At 47.0% G+C, this 23130-nt stretch overlaps 1 protein-coding gene across 1 annotated transcript in view; it reads right to left on the bottom strand.

Moving 5' to 3' along the window:
- Positions 1 to 20457, bottom strand: part of EXT1 (exostosin glycosyltransferase 1) — a 290643-nt gene extending 270186 nt beyond the window's left edge. Inside the window, exon 1 of the mRNA XM_047783377.1 lies at positions 18697 to 20457. Coding sequence (XP_047639333.1) covers positions 18697 to 19658 — 962 coding nt within the window. The 5' untranslated portion in view covers positions 19659 to 20457. The remainder of the gene's footprint in view (positions 1 to 18696) is intronic.
- Between the last annotated feature and the right edge of the window lie 2673 nt (positions 20458 to 23130).

Genomic DNA, 23130 nt, shown 5'->3' with positions numbered 1-23130 from the left:
GACTTCTCTGTCTCAGCCTGCCCCCCAGGAGAAAGCCAGCTCTGAAGCGACAGACACACTATACCTGGCCAAGAACTAGGGCCTCAGACAATACGGTGCAGTTCCAGGGCCACAAAGCAGACTTTTAGGGATAGTACAGAGTTATCTCGAAGGTCAGATGACGGCCAAAGGCACAAGGTATTTCAAAGCTGTAAATCATCATCTGATTTTGATGAATCTCTAATTTCCTTCCTACTATGTTGAACCTCAAGCAGGGGGTTGGTTGGGGGCAAGGGGTGTTGGATTCTTCTAACCTTATGTTTTTCTATCCAGCATCCCCCGTGGTTTGCTTATTCCAAACAAAATGAAAGAATGCTATTAAGTTCCAAAGCCTTTCTTTCTGCACTGACAGGCCACTGTGACCAAAAGATACTCACCGGACAAATATCTCTAGAGGAGCTACTATATGCTCAGCACTGTGTTAAAACCAGGGAAACAGACGAAAAACAAATACACAAGCCCTTGAGATAAGACTTACAGATTTAAATCCAAGTGGAACATAAAGTGAAACATCCAAATAATTTTATGTTCAAAAGATATTTGGAGGCAAATGGTAGATAAAAAGCCCATTGGGGGCATTTTTCCACCATGACAAGAGGTGCTGCGTACTTTGATCCCCATCATTCTTTTGGTCTGGCCTCCTTCATCTATATTTGAAAAAGAAACTAAGACAACTAAAACTGGAGTTCCCGTCGTGGCTCAGTGGTTAACGAATCCGCCTAGGAACCATGAGGTTGCGGGTTCGATCCCTCGCCTTGCTCAGTGGGTTAATGAGGATCCAGCGTTGCCATGCGCTGTGGTGTAGGTTGCAGACACGGCTCAGATCCCACGCTGCTGTTGCTGTGGCTGTGGCATAGGCCGGTGGCTACAGCTCCAATTAGACCCCTAGCCTGGGAACCTCCATATGCCACTGGTGCAGCCCTAGAAAAAGACAAAAAAAGAAAAAGAAAACTAAAACTTAAAAAACTTAAAAAAAAAAGAAAGAAAAAGAAGATGGAAAAAAAAAGATGAAAAACTCTAGGATATGCCAGAGTCATACTTCTATCGGTTTTAGTTCTGGAATTTCTAGACAAAAAAAAAAAAGGACTTCAAATGTAGTAACAGTTAACTAAGCACCTGTCCAGCCAAAGACTCCAGCGGGTCGTGAACTCTGGAGTACAGGGGAGAATGAACCAGCTTTACCCAGGAATACACCCAGAGAGACAAAATATGCACCTGGAGGGACAAAAACTCAATAATTATAAGGCATGGTAGAACAATCTAAGGTTTAAAACCACCTCCAGTCTAAATTCCAGAATTTCCCCAGGCCCTGAACGACAGGATATAAGGAGCCCCCTCCAAGCTTGCAGACCCCTAAAATTATACAGGGTGAGAAAACAGAGCAGGGAGGAAAACTTCAGAGCGCCCACCCACACATGATGGAAACAAGCCAAGATGAGCATCTCATCTGTTGTGTGGACAGAGTAATGCTTAATCCAGGCTGCTGCTGATGAGCCCGGTGATAAGCAGGGAATGCCCTGGGCCTGCTGATTTATGCTCCACTATCTGAAAAATCACTAGGCCACTTTTATACCCCCGAGGGGAACTCAAATGACAGGCTTCAAATGATAGGTCTTACCCCAGTGGCGAACCAAGGAGCAGACGGGTACAGCAAGCCACTGTACCTGAGAATTCCAAAAGCAAGTATTTTAGACTTTAAGAGACATGTCAAAAAATCCAATTAATTCACCTCATCTAATTAAGTGAGTTAATTGGAAATACAATACGGTGTTTTTATTTCAACTGCTGCTTGAATCTCCAAGTCCGATTACTGGGAGAGGAAGGGCAATTTTTATTTTTGTGGGGAAGAGAGGAGAGGACTTTGGGACACGGAGATGGGAACCAAAAAAAAAAAAAAAAAAGCACCTAATTCTTGGTAGAAAACATTAGCCAGCACTGACCCAGCAGTATTTCTAAAGGGGGGAAAAAAAAAGGGGGATTTTGAATATTTACTCCACATACAAATAACTGCAGGCCTACCGTCGCTATTATGCATAAAATACACGCCTGCTTGTTGTCTGCACCCAAGCAGTATCATGTTTGAGATGAGGGCGGAAGGTCTCGCTTTACTTATACTTAATTATTCCCCAGAGTCTATTTTTCAAAAGCTGATGTTAGAGAGATGCCTAAGATTCTGTGATTTACGACAAGGACATAATCCTGTTCTAACATGCTTTTTGAGGGGACGTGGTAAGGTGCCAGGGGACAGGGTTTGACCTGTGGTGTATCTCCATCACAGCCAAGGCCCGCTACCGTGTGGAATTCAGTAGGCATCCGATCACCTCTGGATCTGGTGGCAGAGATGGTTATTACAGAAAAGCTCTGACAACGTGTTTGTTCATAACTGCAGCTGTGTCTCCCAAGAGAAAGAATGAAAATATAAATTACGATGTGCCTGAGCCCTCCCAGATCTTCAGAACACAGGCTAAAATTTCCTCCCTCGTGTTCACCCCAGCTGCCGTTATAAGTTTAATCATCAAGGCCAGGGTCACACGGCTTAAACTTAGCATGCAGAAAGGGTCCGGAGGTCCACGTCCTGCTGCAGCTGATGATGCCATCCAAAAAAGAGGCGTTAGTTGTTAACAGCCATGCAAATGGTGGAGAGTAGAAAGTTATTCAGTGTTATTGCTTCCTGATTTGCTAAGGACCCCACTATGTTGGGATCGCTCCTTCGCCTACTTGAATATTCAGAGAAGAAAATAACTAGAATTATTTTCTCTGCCTCATGCAGGTTTAGCTCAGAAAGTCACTTCAGATGTTGTCACCAGCACATCTACCACCGTTTTAATGCTTTTTAAGAAGCAGGAACAGGAGTTCCCATCGTGGTTCAGTGGTTAACGAAACAGACTAATATCCATGAGGATGCAGGTTCAGTCCCTGGCCTTGCTCAGTGGGTTAAGGATCCAGTGTTGCCGTGAGCTGTGGTGTAGGTCGCAGGTACAGCTCAGATCCTTGTTGCTATGGCTGTGGTGTAGGCCATTGGCTACAGCTCCGATTCAGCCCCTAGCCTGGGAACCTCCATATGCCACAGGTGCAGCTCTAAAAAGACAAAAAAAAAAAAGAAGCAGGAACAAGTCTTACGTGATTGCTCAGGCTTTGTAGAATGAGTGGAAAACATCATATGTACTTTTCTAAAAGGAAAAAAAGATGTAAAGACACAAAGTCGTATTAATAACTTGTACCCTCCACCGGACAACTTCTGGGAAATGGAAATCTATTGTATTTTGGCAATAGTTACAACAGGAGCTTGGAATTCTGGGCACTTGCCAAAGCACCTTGAGCTTCTGCATGACTCGCAAGCTACTGTATCATGGCGCACTACAGTTATAATGAGCTGTAAACAGATAGGTCACATGGAGGAAATGAAGTGAAAACAATGACAAATACACACACAGTAAATCTGAAATTGTACAACATGGTCTAACGGAACAAAAAGATTAATGACAGTAACGGGGGTTCCTGACTGAGTGCTTCCTATGTAGCGAGCACTGGTCTAAGCCTCTTTCATGTAACATCACTCACTTAATCCTCACGGCAACAACCCCATGAAATAGGAATTATTTGTATCCCCATGTTACAAGTGAAGAAATGGAAGCAAAGACGTTGCCCCAAGTTTCACAACTAGGGGCAGAGCCACCATTCAAATTCGAGCCACTGGTTTCCAGAGCCTGTGTGCATGACCGCCATGCCACACTTGGCAGAAGTCAGGAGGTATGTGTTCCACTCCCTTCTCTTGTCACAACCAGCTCCGTGACCTTGGGCAAGTTACCCAACTTTCCTGGAGCTCTACACCCTTATCTATGTAACACAAGAGTTGCACCAGATCTTTAAGGTCACTGCCATGATCTCATTCTCCCTCCTCCAGATAAAACTGACACCATGATAGCAGGACTGAACACAGGGCCCCCCTCCTCAGAAAAACAGGTAACAGATGCACAGACATACACCTGTGTATACAGACCCACAGCCCCAGTGGGTGATGAACTCACAAGACCATGCAGGAAAAACAGTTAAGGGAAACTGAGGCCCAAGGAGGCTCAAAGAGTCAGCAACACCCCCTAGAGTGTCCATCAATAAATGAACTGATAAAGGAAATATGTGAGATATATATATATATGTGTATATACACATACACACATACACACACACACAATGGAGTATTATTCAGCCTTTAAAAGAGAAGGAAATGATGCATTTGGGACAACATGGAGAGAACTTGAGGGTATTATGCTAAGTGAAATAGGTCAGGCAGAGAAAGGCAAATACCATATGAATACAATTTATGAATAAAAAAAGAAAAATCCAAACTTATAGATACAGAGAACAGACTGGTGGTTGTCAGAGGTTCAAAATTTTCATCACAAGGAAAAAAATGTGGGAGTTCCCATTGTGGTTCAGCGGTTAATGAACCCAACTAGTATCCATGAGCACATGGGTTCCATCCCTGGCCTCGCTCAGTGGGTTAAGGATCCAGCATTGCCATGAGCTGTGTTGTAGGTTGCAGATGCGGCTCAGATCCTGCATGGCTGTGGCTGTGGTGTAGGCCGGCTGCTACAGCTCTGATTCGAACCCTAGCCTGGGAACCTCCATATGCGGCAGATGTGGCCCTAAAAAGACAAAAAAAAAGTAACAATGTATGGTGATGGGTGTGGTAATCATTTCACAATATATACATACTGCTAATACATACATATCATTCACAATATGCATACATATAATATTTTACAATATCTATAGACATAATGTCCTTTGGCAATGTAATACATATATATATATACACACATATATATAAAATTATTATGATATACACCTAAAATTAACACACTGTTATATGTCGATTATATCTCAATTTTCAAAAAAGATTTATTTTGATATTTAGTCCTCTTTGCACTCTTTTATCCTACTCAGACATGGCTAAGGCTAAAAATAAGTGCAGGGAAATACTACTTCATCTCTGAACTATACTAAACATCGAGGTACTTAAATTTTTTCTTAATATAAAATACTGTTCAATTTTTTAAAAACACGTAATATAACTCTACAATCTAGATACAGGAAATATTATACATTTCCAGTCTTTGAATCAATAAAGGCTGCCTGCCCTACATTTACAGGTTTGCAGCATTACACTTGCATACTTAAAAATGTAGTTATTATAAAAGGTGTTGCTTAAAGGTAGCTTTTTAATGCAGTGTGAATTTTAAAGGCGAATGTAGCATATAAGAAATAGTGTTTTCAAGAAAAATTTATTCTCTGCCTCTCAGTTAAGCTAAAGCATTTCAGTATTAGGTCCCCTCTGATGAGATTTTCAGATTGGTTCAGATATACAGACCTAGAAATCATTTTGGAAAATGACCTTAGCAAGTTTTGTAAAAACATAAAGCATAATTCATGCTTAATCAAGTGTCATATGATTGCCACCAAATCGGAATCCACTTTTAAGACCCAGTAAGACGCCAAGTAACTGTGACACAGCGCCTTCGCCTTTTTCATCTGTACACCTTGACGTGTTCTTTTACACAATATCCGTACAATTCCACAAGCTGACACACACAAGCCAGGAGATTTTAAAAGCCGGAACTGGAGGCCAATGAGAGAAACGACTGTACACCTTTCCTTTGCTTTTTTTTTCCCCCTTTTGCTTTTTAATTAAATGATAAATCTCAATATGAATTCATTAGAAGCCGGATAGCTCAATTAAGCACTGTGTTACCATATACTCTGGGGCAATGCTTCGATATCCGTTAACAGAGTTGAGATGTAACCTGAGCAGAAAATGTAAGCCAAAAGTTATATCCAACTGACCACTGGGGAGAAAAATTGCAATTAAGAACAGACAAAAAAATCCCAATATCTATAGACTGTCAAAATTAAATGACAAAAGCACCATAATGGTGTCTCCTGCAGCAGTAAATTCTTTAGATTCATAACATGCAGTAAAGCCCATCAGTTCATTTTAATTTGTTTTTCCCGATATTATATCCAACAGAACAGGAGAAAAAGAAAAAGAAAGAAAAGAAACTACCTTGGAGGGGGAAAAAAAAAAAAAAAAACAGTTATTGAAAGAAACAGCCCCTTTGAAAACAAAAAGAAACTCTGGGTAAATCAGCAAATGATGAATTTGGAGGAAACACAGGAGGCCTGTGATGGAAACCAAAGAGAGAAACATCTACAGAATCCAGGCTTTAAATACATGGTCAATAGCAGTAAAATTTCACGTGGTTAAATAAATGTCTTTTTTTTTTTTTTTTTTCATTTATCCACCAAAAACTGAGTGCCCCCAGCACGCGTCGTCAGGCTAGGAAGACGCAAAGGTGAGTGAGCTCACATCACTTTCCCAACAAGGCCTTCCTTCCCCCCACATTTAAACATCCACCACTCCCATTCTCCCAAATCACTTGGTGAGCTTTTTAAAAACCCCAACTTCATCTGTAGAGAGGCTGACTGGCCAGGAGTTGGGCCCAGGCCCCATTTCCAGAAGTGCCCTAGGTTAAGATTCACTGCCTCCATCCCTTTCCACAAGCTGCTTTCCTTCCCAGCATCTAGCACCTTCTAATATATGTAAATTGATATGGTATCAGCCTAGACTACTACTAGATTGTGACCATCTTGAGGCAGGGATGTGTGTCTGTTTGGTTCACTGTTGCCTCCGCAGTGCCTGGAAACAGTAGGTGCTCAATAAGTATCTGTTGAGTAAATGAATGAAAAACCAACATGAATTCTCCCCTCAAGGCCCAGACAATTACTGGGGAGAGAAAAACAAATAGCAAATGCATGTAAAAAAGCCACAAGTATAAACTGTTCTATAAGAGCACATAACAGGAGAAGGTGACCAAGTGTGAGGTGACAAGGAAATGACTCTGGAAGAAGTGAAATGGAGCTGGGGGACAGCTTTCCAAAGAGAGAAAAGGGCATATGGGGAAAGGGAAGAGGAGGAAGGTGGCCTTGCCAAGGGGTTGGGGATGGAAAGGCAGCTGGAGCTGGACCAATCCCACCTTGATAGCATATGAATGAACCATTATGAGATCAAGGAGGAGGGTGGCATGGTGATGTTTTTTCTGGGTGATGCTGTGGATGATTTCTGCCAACCTAGAACATATGTAGGAAATATCAAATCCACTCCAGATCACTAGCCAACCAGTTCCTATCCTGGGCACCCCTAGAAATGTGGGAAAAGCAGGCTATAGGAATTCCTGTTGTGGCTCAGTGGTCCAGTATCCAATCCAGGGACTGAACCCAACTAGTATCCATGAGGACGAGGGTTTTTGTTTGTTTGTTTGTTTGTTTGTTTGTTTGGTCTTTTGTTGTTGTTGTTGTTGCTATTTCTTGGGCCGCTCCTGAGGCATATGGAGGTTCCCAGGCTAGGGGTTGAATCAGAGCTATAGCCACAGGCCTACACCACAGCTCACAGCAACGCCGGATCGTTAACCCACTGAGCAAGGGCAGGGACCGAACCCGCAACCTCATGGTTCCTAGTCGGATTCGTTAACTACTGCGCCACGACGGGAACTCCATGGACGAGGGTTTGATCCCTGGCCCCATTCGGCAGATTAAGGATCCGGCATTGCTGTGGTGTAGGCCAGCAGCTCTGATTTGACCTCTATCCTGGGAATTTCCATACCACAGGCAGGCTACAGACCTGTGTCCCAACATACTTAGCAGGGCAGCCCCTAAGCAACACGCTGGTCTTCCCTCATCTGCTTAAGGGCACCTCCCTGAACCAAGTCTCCACCTCCGCAACCCACACCTGGGGCGGGCAGGCCAGCCTGGGCTCAGGGCCACTCTCTTTACCTGAGCCCAGAGCCCGAGTCATTTGGAGCCCCAGTCAATCAAGGACGACTGGCATCACAGGCCCACACTGCAACAGCAGAAAACTTTCTATTTCTCATTACCGTAAAGTACTGCTATGTATCATAAAACCCCAGAAATCTGAGTTACCAACAAATATCACAACTCCAAAGCAAACTCTAAGGACACCCCACAGACCCAGTGCTCTGGGGGAACTTGCTAGGCTTTGTAGACAAGCTTTCAAATGGAGAGCTTCTTCTCCTGGGCGCCAAAATATTTTTAGTTTAACCCTAGGGGTTTTTTAAAGTTATAAAATTCATCACTTGCTCCTCTTTTTTTTTTTTTTTTCCTTTTTAGGGCTGCACCTGGGGCATAGGGAAGTTCCCAGGCTAGGGGCTGAATGGGAGTTGCAGCTGCCTGCCTACACCACAGCCACAGCAACGCAGGATCTGAGTCACATCTGTGACCTACACCACAGCTCATGGCAATGCTCCCTGAGTGAGGCCAGGAATAAAACCCACATCCTCATGGATACTAGATGGGTTCATTACCGCTGAGCCACAGCTGGAACTTCCTCCTCTACTTCTTTTTTTTTTTTTGGTCTTTTGTCTTTTTTGTTGCTGTTGTTGTTGTTGCTATTTCTTGGGCCGCTCCCGGGGCATATGGAGGTTCCCAGGCTAGGGGTTGAATCGGAGCTGTAGCCACCAGCCTACACCAGAGCCACAGCAACATGGGATCCGAGCCACGTCTGCCAACCTACACCACAGCTCACGGCAACGCCGGATCGTTAACCCACTGAGCAAGGGCAGGGACCGAACCCGCAACCTCATGGTTCCTAGTCGGATTCGTTAACCACTGCGCCACGACGGGAACTCCCTCCTCTACTTCTTAAACACAGACCGCTGTACCCAGCAGGGCTCGTGGTCAGCACTGCATCAGGCTGTAGCCCATCAAATATTTACAGAAGCTCTGGTGACAAGCAGGGTGCGAGGTGGTGGGACTCACCGGCCCACCCCTGGGTCGTCTGTAGGACACGCTTGGGCTCCAAGCCAGCTGTTCTAAAATTGCAATGCTTCTTTGCTCCTTCTGAGTGTGACATTTTATCATTCCCCTGGCCTGCTTCCTTCCATTTGGGTTGCCAGCTGTCCCTACCCCCCAGATTTGCCTGCAAGAATCCCTTTCTCTTGAGATGGACTGCTTTTCATCTGCTGTGGGCTGAGAAACCAGGTTATCAAGTTGGTTACAACCGTCTCTCTCCAGGAAGAATGAATAAGTCCTAGGTGAGAAACACGAGTGCTACTCTGTAAATCAATCACACTATTGTTTACAAGCGTGTGGTCTTCACGACCTCGGTTCCAGCTGTGCAGAAGCGCTCCGGTGTCACGGTTAAGAATGCCCCAGTTCAGAAGTCAGATGAACGGAACCTCGGTTCATACCCTGTGTGCTCTGAGGCAAGTCACTTTTAAAGATTCTCTGAACTTCATTCTGCACCTCCACTGAGCCTCCTTCCTGCCAGGGTGGCCAGAAAGATTAAAGAAGGTACAGCCCATCACCCAGCACAGAGTATACTCTCAAGACATATGGGTTGCTCTTGCTATTACCATCATCTACCAGGCTCAAATACGTCTGTGCCAACAGGATATGGCTTCAACAGTGCCTGCCGCAGCCAACCTCCCCTAACCGCAGTCCCCTGTTCCAGGAAGCAACTTTGGGCTGTTCTTTGAAAAAGGATGGCCACCCATTAAATCAAGAATGACAAGGCAACAGGGCAGTCTTTTATCTGACAAGGTTACCACCAGACCCAGAGATGTGGCCTCATAGGAATGGGTCTCCCCAGCGGTAATAAACCCCAGGAAAGCCAATCAGGCTGCTTTCCTCCAGGGGATTCAGGAAAGACCAACAAGTGGTCAGCAGACACACACACAGGCACAGAGGTGCCAGCCAGGGGAGACATGAAGGTTCAGAGTGGGAAGAAAGGAGCAGATCCCAGGTGTTGTGCTGGGTCCTGAGAACTTCCTGGAACAGTTCCAGTCCAGTTTCTGTTCCACATCCCCTCACAAGAAATCCTGGGACTTAAGGGGGCCAGAGCGACATTCTGCTCTTTGCAACCTAAGGGCCTGCCAAACCAGCCCACGCATACAAGGTCCCCTTTCAAAGGTCACCATCAACCTGTGAGGGCAAAGAGTCACTTGCAAAAGGGAAAACCTGCATTCTTTTTTTAACTTTTTTATTATAGTTGATTTATAATGTTCTGTCAATTTCTGCTGTACAGCAAAGTGATCCAGTTATACACATACATGCATTCTTTTTCTCACATTACCTGCACTCTTCGAGCATCACCCAGGGATCCCAGAGGATCTGGAGTCAAGGCCATGCCTGGCTCCCCCGGGGACCACCCTCCACCTGCTCCCACCCCTGCCCTGTGCCACCTGCAAGCTCCCAGGCAAGACTTAGGGCTTTCCACAGCTCACGAAACACTGGCCAGCCTTCCAGGGCACCTACCACGATTTCCTGGGAATTAAGTATCAAGAAAGAGATAAGCAGTTATTTCTGTGGCTTAGTTAAGAGCCAAGTTATGAAACTCAGCAAACCTCTGTGGTTGATTAGAAAATGGCAAGAAGATGGTTTTTTAATAACACCACCACCGTGGAGAGCACATGAGCGCGTACAAGGTTTTGCATTACAAGCAATTACCGACTCTACTTCCTTTCGACCTTTCCAGAACCCTGTGAGGGGTGATGATCCCCCACTTGACAGATGTGGGCACTGAGGCTGAGAGGCCTAGGAGTGTGTGGGGGTCAGTCACATCCCTCGTCCAGGGTGACCACTCTCTTCTCAAGGGCTCCCCAGAAGACAAAGACGTAGACAACCGGAAAATGCATATCTCCACAAATCTCAAGGCCGCTCAAAGCCATCACCAGGCCTAGAAAAAGCCCTGAAGCCCTGAAGTAACTAGGCATAAACTGTTTGGTTCATTCTGTTTTTTGTCTCAGTTTTTCAATCACTTAGAATGATGCCTCATTTGCACTTAAAATCCCAGACCTGACCTGGATGCCCCAGAAGAAAAGCCACCCGTCTTAATTCACCTCTAAAGGACCTTGGATTTAACAACCGAGGAGAAAAGAGAGGATGGCTTTAATCAACTGATACAATTAGCTAAAAAAAAAAAGAAGAAGAAGAAGAAGAAAAAATGACACCCACACAGGTGAGCTCCACAGATTCTGAGATCCCAGGAAAGGCTTTTTGAGCACAGGGAGGAATTCACCGGCTCAGTAAGAGACACAGAGAGGTTTTTGGCTTCAGCAAAAACAAAACCTCAAAGGGAACAGAAGCAGTGGGAGCCTCAAAGACCCCCTGCAGGACCAATTAACACCTACAAATGTTTATCTAAGCAGTCTTGTACTGATGGCTACTTCGCTAAGCGGGTGCTCAGACTCACCCCCAAAACAGCTATTTCTCCAAAAAGGACTGAGCTGGGGTTCAGGAGAGAAGAAGTTCTGTATCTTCGGAGAGAGAGACAAGGAGAAAACCAATCTTCGGTACAGTGAAATCCATCACAGATGCACGTATAATAAAAGAAAAGATGGGAAACAAGGTAAATCTCTAAGAAAATGTAAATAACAACGGCACAGCTCTAAGTTACTAAAAAGAATCATGCCCCCATTCAAAATCCCCCTTTAGTATTTTAATAGGATTTTCCTATTTAGCAGGAAAGGAAAATGCTCTTAGAGAGTGTGTGAAGAAAAAAGCAACATGCACAAATACACTTAAAGGGAGTTCTCGTCGTGGCACAGTGGTTAACGAGTCCGACTAGGAACCATGAGGTTGCGGGTTCGATCCCTGGCCTTGCTCAGTGGGTTAAGGATCTGGCGTTGCCATGAGCTGTGGTGTAGGTCGCAGACTCAGCTGGGATCCCACATTGCTGTGGTTCTGGTGTGGGCTGGCAGCTACAGCTCCAACTGGACCCCTAGCCTGGGAACCTCCATATGCCGCAGGTGTGGCCCTAGAAGAGGCAAAAGCACAAAAAAATAAATAAATAAAAATAAAAAAATACACTTAAAGTCTGCCTTCAACTTTAGAGAACCGACAGACTAGAATGGCCAGGAGTTTGTCTTGTTCACGTCAGTGGGCCCAGCTCCAAGACTTCTGAGTCTGCCACAAACAAGGCACTTAAGGAAAATGTGTTAAATTTACTTACTATTAATTAAATGATAATTAACATATCTGTACAAGGTACTTGGGTTCACAGAGAAAGAATTACACTGGTGTCCATGGGGTTATAACTGGCCAACTACTGAAATTTAATAATAGTGTTTAGCTCATATCATAGGGACTAGAAAATAAATTTTTTTTTGTAATTGTTTTTTAGGGCCGCACCTGCAGCATCTGGAAGTTCCAGGCTAGGGGGTCACATCAGAGCTGTAGCTGCTGGCCTACACGACAGCTTGGCAATACCAGATGGATCCTTAACCCACTGAGCGAGGCCAGGGATAGAACTCTCTTCATGGGTACTAGCCGGGTTCTTAACCCACTGAGCCACAATGGGAAGTCCAAAATTTATTTTCATATCTTTTACAGTTTTCTAATGTTCCACCAAGGCTCTGTATAACTTTTATCATGTTTTTAAGCACTGTTTTTCTTTAGGAAGCCTCAGGGCCTGGGGGCCGTAGTATGCCACCATCCAGAAATCTGGCCTGCTCTGCCAGAAATGGAATCTTCCAGTGGGTCTCCTATTCTGCTGAATCACACCTTTTACCTGGGGCACAGTCACCCCTGTACCATCTCATAGGTTCCCTGACACCCAGGACAGGGCAAACCCTGCAAGGTGCTATCAGTGAGAGCAAAGGCCACATACAGTTCACTCCCTCACTTTTCTTTTTTTCTTTTCACAGCCGCACTTGCAGCATATGGAAGTTCCTAGGACAGGCGTGGAATCGGAGCTGTAGCTGCTGGCCTACGTCTCAGCCACAGCGACACTGGGATCCGAGCCACCTCTGCGACCGACACCACCGCTCTGGGTCATGCTGGATCTGTAACCAGTGAGCAAGGCCAGGGATCAGACCCTCGTTCTCACAGAGACAACATCAGGTCCTTAACCCACTGAGCCACAATGAGAATTTCACTTCCTCACTTTTCTGAAAAGAAGAGCTCTAGGGGAGAATTAAAGGCAGAATTACGCAGACAGGGTTACAATGCTCCTTGAATGGAAGCGTGGGAGAGTTGGATGCTAAAGTGTCAGAATCAGGGGGCATCTTGATTACATCTCTGAGCCAAATTTTTCCTTGGAAAATGCGTGTGAAGGAAGCAGAGTGGGGAAAAAAAAGATATGACCAACACCCAAATCATACTGAACTCACTAATAAGCAACTGTAAACAGGTAGAAATTTTGTCTCTCTTTCAGGTGGCAACATTGTGTAGAGGAAAGAGCATGATCTTCAGAATCCAAGGTGCCTGGTTCCAACCCTGCCATTTAATCACCACATGGGACTAGGGCTCCTACTTTACCCTCTGGGGCCTGTGTGCCGATCTGTGAAATGGGGATTTGACAGACCGTCGTTGAAAGGCTTACGCGAGCTAATAAAGGCCACTTCCCATCAGGCACAGGACAAATGCCTTGCAGTTTTGGGGGAGTCCCTGTTCCTCAAAGGAACTTGGTCACAGGCAGCCAAGATCTGACAGAAACAGTCACTAAGCTCCCAGCATGCACATCCAAACATGAACATGCTCAGGATGCTGCAGAATCCAGTGACCACGGAGCCAGATGGGTTCCGTCCGAAGAGGCTGTGCAGAAAAGTGCCTGTCGTGAAGTAGCAGCGGGCCTCAGAGAAATGAGAGGAATGGGAGCCAGAAAACCTGGGCTATACCCTCCATTCAGCCAGTCACGTACAGGCTGTGCAGCCTAAGACAATCCACCCTCCAGAGCTGGCCTCAGCTTACACACCTGTAAAATGGCCTGACAAGACACCTGGCAAGGGGGTTGTGAGCAAAGCGGCAGAGGAGCCTTTGTATCCCCCACAACTCAAGGTCATTGTCAGCAGGTGTTTCTAGCACTGGATTCTGGGGAGCCACATCTACAGGCCTTCAAACAAAGAGAACAACCCACCCCCTGAGGGAGTGACAGTGCCCCTTCAGGACAAGTCTGTGCCATCCAAAGCTGCTGTCACAGTCACGGGGTCCAAAGGTGGCCTCCCACAGGCTGTGCCTGCCTAAGCCTTAGTGGAAAACCATTCTCTGGAGGACCAAATCCTACAGGCTCCCAGCTTAGGTCACTGATTCCACTTTCAACTGTCGCTTGTTAAACCAGCTTGCAAATGTCCCTAGAAGTAGAACAGACAACCCCAACCTTTCAGGATTCCGTGCAAATGAGGCCTTCGGTGGCTCTCCAGAAAGCAAGTTCAGAGAAGGTGAGAAACGGGGGAGCAGACAGAATTAGAACCTCTATGCGAGAAGACACCACTGCTGGCTTCATAATCTGCCCAGGGCTTGCCCTAGCTTTATTTTTTTTTAAACTGTGCTTATGTGGTTTATTTTAGAAAGGCTTTTGTGCTAGCATACACCTGTGGGGGGGGGGGGAGTGCAGAGGTGCTAATATTTCACATTTAAGACCTGAGAAGCACAGTTTCATCCACCTTTTATTTCTCCAAGGTGCCCTGATGGATCATGAACTTGCTCAAGGTGTCTGGCAACATAGTTTGAGATAATGGGGAATAAACAGAATCGCTGCCTTGGCTTGTGCACATTTTAAGTGCAGCTGAATTCAACTTCTCACTCAGTGAATTCACAGCCTATTCCATCAATTCCTTAGGGCCAAATTGCAAGGTGCAGAAATACTCCTCCTTAAACTAAAGAGCTCCAGGGACCTCCACCTGAGTTGGAAAAAAAAGGAACCCCTAAAGCAGGAGTTCTCAAATCTGCTGATGCCCTGAGTAGCGGCTGTGTGTCAACCCCCAAAACTACATGACAAGTCACATGTGGTTGTGCTTTCTTTTTTCACCAAGTTTGTCCAAAGTCCCTAGCAGCTTCCCAAATGATTCCAAGAGAAATCCCATAAGAAACACCATCAACTAGGACCAGCTACTGGCTGGAGAATTTTCAAGAGTGTCTGTGATTGAAGAGGGAGCACTGGAAGTCAAGGGAGAGAAAGTCAGAAGGCCTGCTTTCTAGGGCTACCCCTGCCACTAACCAGCTCCCCGACTTTAAGCAAACCTGTTAAACACTCTACCCCTCAGTTTTCACATCTGTAAGATGACGATGTTGGAAGTCGAAAGGTCACTTACCTTCAGTACCCTTAAAAACACCAGGATTGTGGGGGACAGCTTCAACAAACACAGGAAAAGATGTCCAAAAGGTCTGCATGGAATCCAGCCCATTCCCAGAAGAGCTGCTTAAAATATTCACCACTCCTCTCCTCGGAGGGGTCAAAGATAGAAGCCACCTCTCATTTCCTTCTTTCTTCTATTTCAGCAAGCCAAGTTTGAAGTTTCACAATGATGCCCTTGGAAGGGATTTGAACTATGAAGTTCATGCAAAAATATAGTGATTCTGCAAGGATGCATAAGAAGCTCAAAAGATGTAAAAGAGAATTTCTCAAAAGCCTCATTACAAATCATGTAATCGCTGCCGTCACTTATTTTAGCCACTGTCATCTACACCTGTTAATGTATGTAACCGATGAAAATTAATTATGGGTGTCATAAAAATGGATTTTTTAATATAATCCTGGGTGGGTCAAAAATCTTGCTCTTTTATAAGAGAAAAGGATTTGCCTTCATTCCATGTAGCTCTTCTAGACCTTTCGTAACAAATGTCTGTTTTTCGCAAAAGTGCAGGTGAGATGCAGGTCCTCAACTAAATCCTTACTGTCACATGAGGCTAAATTTCACTAAAAACAACTTTTTTTAGTTAATACTGCTCATACATATTCCATAGCATCCTAACTCAGCCACCATACAATACATTTTTCAATCTAATTATCAGACCCCGTGAAGTCCGAAGCAAAGTTATACGTGGTTGCTTTGTGGCAACAAATTAAAGCAAAGCCTTTCAGAGGGACTTACTAATAAGGAACAGGAGTGGATGAAAATTGATCCCATTTTTTATAAGCCATTATCAAATGAAGGCTTAGAGCACCCTGAAGCAGTCTCGAACCCACACCACCAAAGGATGAGCTAAGGTTCGAGGTGATGAATTAAAGGTCAAACGAAGCAACAGTATGAGAAGTCAAACTTGGATGCCTTCTACAGACCTAACTGCAATATCCTTCTCTAAAACCCTGGAGAGAGACGGGCATTTATTTGATTGGAGGAGTTCTGCGTCCCACACATGCACAGCTGACTTATGGAAAACCTCAGGCTAAGTAACAGAGCCCAGAAGTTGTGCTTACTTTGGAGCACAAGACCAGGCTGTCTGCTATGTGAGCATTCTCATCACATTTCAGGGCTCACTCTTCAACGTCCTATCTTTCCAAGTCAACGGCAAAAGGCAATTTGCAAGCACCGTGTCTCAGAGATAAAGCATTCAGATAACCCAGGGCGAGCAATGAGTTAAAACTCCAGGTCAACCAGGCGAATGAATATAAACACTCTGCAGGACCATCTCGGCCTCTGACACAAGATTAGAGCTGGAAAGTATGCAAGAGGGGAAGGAAGAACATCCAGAAGTGACCCCAGGAAAAGAAACCCCTGCTCAGGAGAAAGAAGCCACTTGCTTTCCTAACTGAATGCCACCTTTCAGATGAGATCCCTGTCCTGAGGGCCTGACACCTTGCGGTCTTCAAACAAAAACCAAAACGAGGGTGTGGGTGTCAGATTTCTTGGTCCAATCACAAAGAGGTCAAAAATTAGTGAAATTTACTTAGCAAAAATGAAAGTTTCTAAGAAACCAACCCTCCTTCCCTCACTGCCAATCTCTCAAAAAAGCTTCAGCAGAGCATGTAGACACTGAATATTTATTCTGAGACCAGGTGGGTAAAGAGATATGATTGTCGTGGTGGATTGAGGGTGTTCCTCCAATAAATGTACAATTCAAATTTCTGAAGGTAAGATCGCAGCTCCAGCCCCTTTCAAAGAATGAAGACCACAATGATCCTGCTACAAAATTCGGTAAGACTGCTTTAAAAGACACTGAAAGGTTAGACTTCATCTCGAGTTACTCCACCATAAACCAGACAAAGAAATTCCTCAAAGGCTATAAGCATTTTTTCCTACAAGCACCCACAGGAATAGGTCAGTGTAAATGTCGTTTAAACAAAGCATTCATTACCAACCACAGTTTGCTTCTGTTGTGAGAAAATTTTAACCCATTGCCACTGCACCCATCACTGGCCCTGAAGCAGAGTAAAATGTAGGTTCATAATTGATCCTACAGCCTTGGGCTTTTCTTACGCTTGAAAAGCGAGAGGTGTTGGGGGTTGGGAAGTCCCAGTGTTGGATATTTTCTCCTTCACCATCTCTGATCAAGTACAGGAGGACTTTAATTTCCCTTCCAATCTCTCCTACAGAGGCCCAAGTGTCTGAGGAAATCCACAGACAACAATCAAACCTTTCACTTCAGGGCCGTTTCCCCACCATGCCCCTTCCTGCTCCAATCAGGTCTGCAAAGCGTTTCCCCTAGTCTGCATTTCATGAATCAATTGCAAAATCTGCCAACCTCTGCCAGTTCCTCTTGTACTCAGCTGAGAGGTTCCCCTTCCTTCCCTGGGTAGCACAAGGCTGCTCTGGGTTTTAACTGGCGTAACGTGGAAATGCACTGTAGGAGCTCCCTAACTCTTTCACAGCCAGACAGAAGTGAGAGTCTGGGGCTCACCACCCCATCCACAAGGAAACTGACCCTCCAAGCTCAGGTGAAAGCAGATTCCTGGAAACCAGTTTTTGATCCCAAGTCCAGTGTGTCAGTTGCTGTCACTGGGAAGGAAAAGGAAGAGAGAGAAGGGCTACAAAGTATCCAACTCAGTTACTTAGCAACTGGACAAAACTTGCTTCACTCCACAGGGTAAGGAGGCATCTCAAGCCCATTCAGAGAGTAACAGACTCCGTTTTACATGCAAATCAATAAAGACAAAGGGAAAAGGGAAAGCTAAACAAGCAACTGCAGTTTGCAGCCCTGGGGCTTAGGCCCAGATTTAAAAAACTGCTTCTCCTAGGGAGGGGGTAGGATATATTTATACAAACATATAGGAATGAATGAATGAATGAATGCACTCATGCATGCAAGATCACAGGCCCCAACCAGCTAACAGTCTCCCTTCATAAAAAGTCAACACCATCTGGGAGTAAGGAAGAGACAGGCACAGAAAGTTGAGTAGCTAAAATTAAAGCACTTCCACTGCTAACACAAATTTAAGGTTCATGGAAAGAATCCAATTGGAGGGTGGGAGAATTCCAGGGAAAGCAGTTCCCCCTGCTCGTGAGAAATGCAAATAAAGCATCAATCTTGGGGGAAGGTCTCCACACTGTGGATGGATTCAGAGCCTCTGGGGTCCTTAGACCTTCTCACACAAAACACCCTCCCCGATCCATCAGTGAAGCGCCGCTTCCAAACTTGGATCAAACCCATACCCTTCAGAGGAACCACATCGCCCTGAAAGTTTTCCAGGCAAGAGGGAGACACTGTCACCTACTTGGCCCAAGAAAGTGCTCCAGGCTTTCCCGTTAGCCTGAGGAGCTCACACCCTTGGTCCTCAGCTCCTGGCCACACGCACCTGCACCGGGTGGTTGAGTCCCAGGCTCAGAGCAGGAGGAAGAGCACAGGAGGGTTCCTCTGCCCCATTCCCAGCCCCCCAAGCCTCACACCTGGACCAGGTGGGCAGGGCCCGACCCCCGAGCCACTTACTTCTCATACTCGGTGTTGTCTCGGTCACAGCGAGAATCCTTGTGCTTTTGCCAGTCTTTGCCATGCTTGCAGGTGGTAAGAAGCACGACGTCCTCCCCGTTATGGACGTGATATAAGGCATTCCTGGTGTCTGACCCTATCCCTGTCAGGTACCTCTTCCCCTTGAATACCAGCATGTACTTCCTGAGAGGAGGGATGGTGTTAAACTTTAAAAACCCCCTCTCCCCTCCTGTCCTGGGATGATCCTTAGAAAAGAGGGGAATAGAAACATCAAAGTTGGGTCGGAAGTTTTCAGTACTGATGCTGGCTTTGGCCAGCATCGCCTGGCCGATGTCAAACCCCACGTCCTCAGTGTAGTCAGGCCAAGTGCCGGAATATAAATTAAAAATTAAATGATTCCTACCATTGTTCCACAAGTGGAGACTCTGCACTTTGGATTTCAAATTGTGCACATACTGAGGTGACAACTGGTCTCTGTCTAAAGTATCCAGACTCAGGACAAAGAGGCACGCCTGGCTGGGGTCCGAGGTGTAGAACCTGGAGCCCTCGATGGCCGCTAGAATGTTTTGGTAACTTTCGGCGATTTTCTCCCCTTTTTGCTGCGGGTATACGTACACTTTGAAGCCGTTTTTCTTGCAAAGGGTGAAATCGAAGCAGGACTCCATGCGGCACTTCTTGCCTTTGTAGATGCTCGAGTTGGCATCTCGCTTCTGCCGGGGGGAAGTGTGCACGTTGGAATCCTCGTTTTCCAATTGATCCCAAGGAACGAAGGGGCGCAGAGCGTCCGGGAAGCGGGGCCAGAAATGATCCGGACTCGGGTGGTGCAAGCCATTCCGACCGCTGTGCTCTTCTCTCCGGCTGTGGCTTCTCGATGCCCTAAACTGCAAGCCTCCGAAATAAAACAAAAGGGCGAGACAAGAGCCAGCTGAGAGCAGGATGAAATAGCGTTTTTTGGCCTGCATGTGTCCTGCCTGGGTCAAGAGGATTGTAAATAAACACAAGAATCACCCAAGTTTCCCAATCAACACTTTCAGCTCCAGTCCGCCATCTTCCCGCCTGTAAAGACTTCAAACTCTCCGCTCCCACCTTCTCTGGATGCCTTTCCCCAAGCCGTGGACTGATCCAGCGCATGTGGGCGATTTCTTTAACTTTCTCCCCTTCGGTCTTTCATCTTTGGGTTGCACAATGGACAGGCGAGAGCGGGGCTGAATATTTCGCACCCAGGGTGGGCGAGCAGCGGACTGTAATTTTCTTGCATGCAACAAGACGAAGGAAAAGAAAGAGAGGGGGGAAAAAAAAAAAGCTCCCGATGCCCAATCAATGGCAAGACGAAGTGATTTCCTTGCCTCTCGGATTCCTCTCGGCAGCGTGGAAAACGAGCCCCGGGAAAGCAACTTCAACTCATCCACACTCCCGTGCAGAGCACTCGGGTTCCAACAAGTCAGCCGATCCCCGCGTTCAGCCGGCTAATGCATCTTGCAGCTGGGGCGCCGTAACCTCACAAATCCCTGCATCTCTCTTTATTCCCTTCTGCAGCGGCTCCAAGACTCCGGCGGTGTTTACTCCTGCGCTCGCGGGGCCGGCCCCCGGGACGCGCGGCGGCCCGGCTGGAGGCGGCGGCGGCGGCGCTGGGTGACGGCGGCGGCGCGTCCTCCCCGCGGGCAGTGCCGGCCCCGAGCGGCGCTTCGCAGGCCCCCGCGCGATCGCTGCCGACCGCCGCGTTCGGTCGCCGAATGTTACCCGGTTCTGAATGTTACACTTACACATTCCATTCCCGACACGACAGCGCTGACCTCATCCATCCACGCAGCCCGCGCTGCCATTGGCCGAGCGTCACGTCCGGGGGGGGCGGTGCTTCCGCTGCGCCCATTCATAACCCCCGGCCACCGGCCGAGGCGCCGGCGCGGCGCGGGGGGTGCAGGCGGCACCCGGGTCTCGGGGCGTCTCCGCCGCTGCCGGGCGGGCGGAGCGCTGGGCTGCTGGGTGCTAGCCCCACGGCCCCTCGGCGCTCCGCGATCGGGACCCCGGGGTGGGCCGTACCGCCTCCTGCCGCCGCGCCGGGAAGCAGCGCCTCCCAGAGGCGCCCGTGGGCGGGCGGCTGCCGGGAAACCGGGAAGCGGCCGGCGCTTCTCGGGCCCCGCTGCTCCGGCTTGCCCCGGGCGCCCTCGAGAATCCGGTCTGCTCGGCTGCCTGCCGCGAATGCCTCCCCGAGCGGCCGGCAGGGAGTGTGCGGGTTCCTGGAAAAGGATGCTCGAAAATTGAAGCCGTGGAGCGAGGCGGAGGGATGAGGGAGGAAAGAAAGACTTCAAAGAAAGCGTCCGCGGACCAGAAGGACGCCTCTCTCCGCCCACCTTCCACCCTCTGAGGCCCAAAATGCTTCCTTCTTACGAGCGGGTCCTTATTCCCTACAGAACCCATCCTTTTATTTTTTCTTTCCCAGGGAAATACCCCAACCCTCAAGAGTAAAGAGGAAATTTTACAATCAAGAGGAATAACTGCAATTCCTCATGTCTGTACTGAGACACCCACCCCAAATCCTCAATAACTTCGCCGCATCCTTTCCTCACTCCCCGCTGCCCCTTGTCTATTCTGTAGAAAGCTTCTCCAGGACTTCCAATCACAGTGGGGGGAAAAGAGAAATTCTAGTAGCTGAGGAGAACGTGGTTGGTTTAAGCCCATCCCAGTACCGAAAGGGACATTATTCTTTCTGTGATGGTGGGCTGGTGGTTTTTAAGGAGCTGTCGCTTCAAGATGGATGAGTAGTAGATCAGCCAATTGTCCCAGCTATGGAAGAGACATTTGAGGCAGGAAATGACCTTACTGACCACTAGTTCAAGATGGCTGGTCCTTCCTTCAACTGCCTTCCCACACCCCAGCCCCAAGCTCCTGCTACCCCCAGGGACCATCACTGGACAATTCGCATAAAGACCGAGAGTCCCTCTAAAGGTCCTCTGAGACCACAAAGATGTGCTAGTTCCCAAACAGTATTTCTGGTCAAGCCAAGCTCCCTGCCTCAGAGCCTGGATTCTGCTTTTCAGAGAACACCTCCCACCCTCTTCCCCAGCCTAAAGTCGCATGGGTCTGGCCAAGCTGGACAAACAGTTGCCTAGGGCAGCAAGCTGTTTAGTGATTGTTTATTATGGGAGTGACTGCAAGCTAGGGACAGACACTTCCCAGCTTCCCCGAGGCTGCAAAAGATTCCAGCGGGTGTGGACAAAGAGCATAGTTCTAACAAGGCAGGGTAGAATGATAGAGTGGAAAATTTTAGACATTTGTTGTTTCAGATTCGTTTTTAATCAAGGGGGAAGGGGCCTGGGTGGGACATCACGGTACATTCCAGAAGTCTCTCCCTATAGCCGGCCTGCCAAAGATGAGGTAGGTTTTCTAGATTGGACTTGTACCCCCGCACAACTTGGACAGGCCTGGGACAGAAATGAGGTTTCAGTAATCTCCCAAACACAATGACAACATGACAACAAGGCAGATAAATGCAGTAATTGAAACCACATGTGACCCAAAGCTCTCCCTCCAACCCCCCGGGTGGCTAGGAGCAGTCATCCAAGGCAGAGATCCTTCTGCTGGGATTTTTTTTTTTTTTTTTTTGGTCTTTTTAGGGCCGCACCCCCGGCATATGGAGGTTCCCAGGCTAGGGGTCCAATTGGAGCTACAGCTGCTGGCCTACATCACAGCCATAGCAACACCAGATCTGAGCTGTGTCTGAGACCTACACCACAACTCACGGCAATGCCAGAATCCTTAACCCACTGGGCAAAGTCAGGGATCAAACCCACATCCTCATGGATGCTAGTCGGGTTCATTAACTGCTGAGCCATGATAGGAATTACCTTCTGCTGGGGATCAGGGTGCAGATTCTCTCAGGCCTGTGGAAGGCAGAGTTTAGGGGATTGCAGCCCCTCTATATCCTGACAGCTGTCCTGTGTGACCTTAGTGAGAGCCAGCTACTATTCTTGCTCTTCTGTGTCTCTTTCACACTTTTCTTGTCTCGATTAACCATTACTGATTCCCTCATCCCACGCCCCAGGGTTACCCAGCCCTACTGTTGCATTCCATAGTGGTGTGTAACTGTGAGAAAAACTTCAGTGCTGAAAATAAGAGAAAATGTGGATTCAGACCCCATATCTGTCATGGATGAGTATCTTGGCCATACGGCCCAATCACACTGAATCTCAGTTTCTTATTTAAAAAGTCAGAATAAGACTTTTTTTTTTCTGTCCAGCCTCTTTGGAGCAGAAAACTATAAATTACTCTACCTTTGTAACATTTTATTTTGGGGGGGGGGCTAAGTTTCACATTTCAAAAGGCAGCTGGGATCTACAGTAGCACCCTACAGTGGCATCATCGATGCATCATCATTGGTTTTATTTTCCTCCAGCCCTTCTCATTCGCTACATCCTTTATTCATTTGCTCCTCAC

The sequence above is a fragment of the Phacochoerus africanus genome, chromosome 6, assembly GCF_016906955.1.
Source record: "Phacochoerus africanus isolate WHEZ1 chromosome 6, ROS_Pafr_v1, whole genome shotgun sequence".
Classification (NCBI taxonomy): Eukaryota; Metazoa; Chordata; class Mammalia; order Artiodactyla; family Suidae; genus Phacochoerus; species Phacochoerus africanus.
Note: the sequence above shows the minus strand (reverse complement) of the source record. Positions and strands in the feature narration are given on the sequence as shown.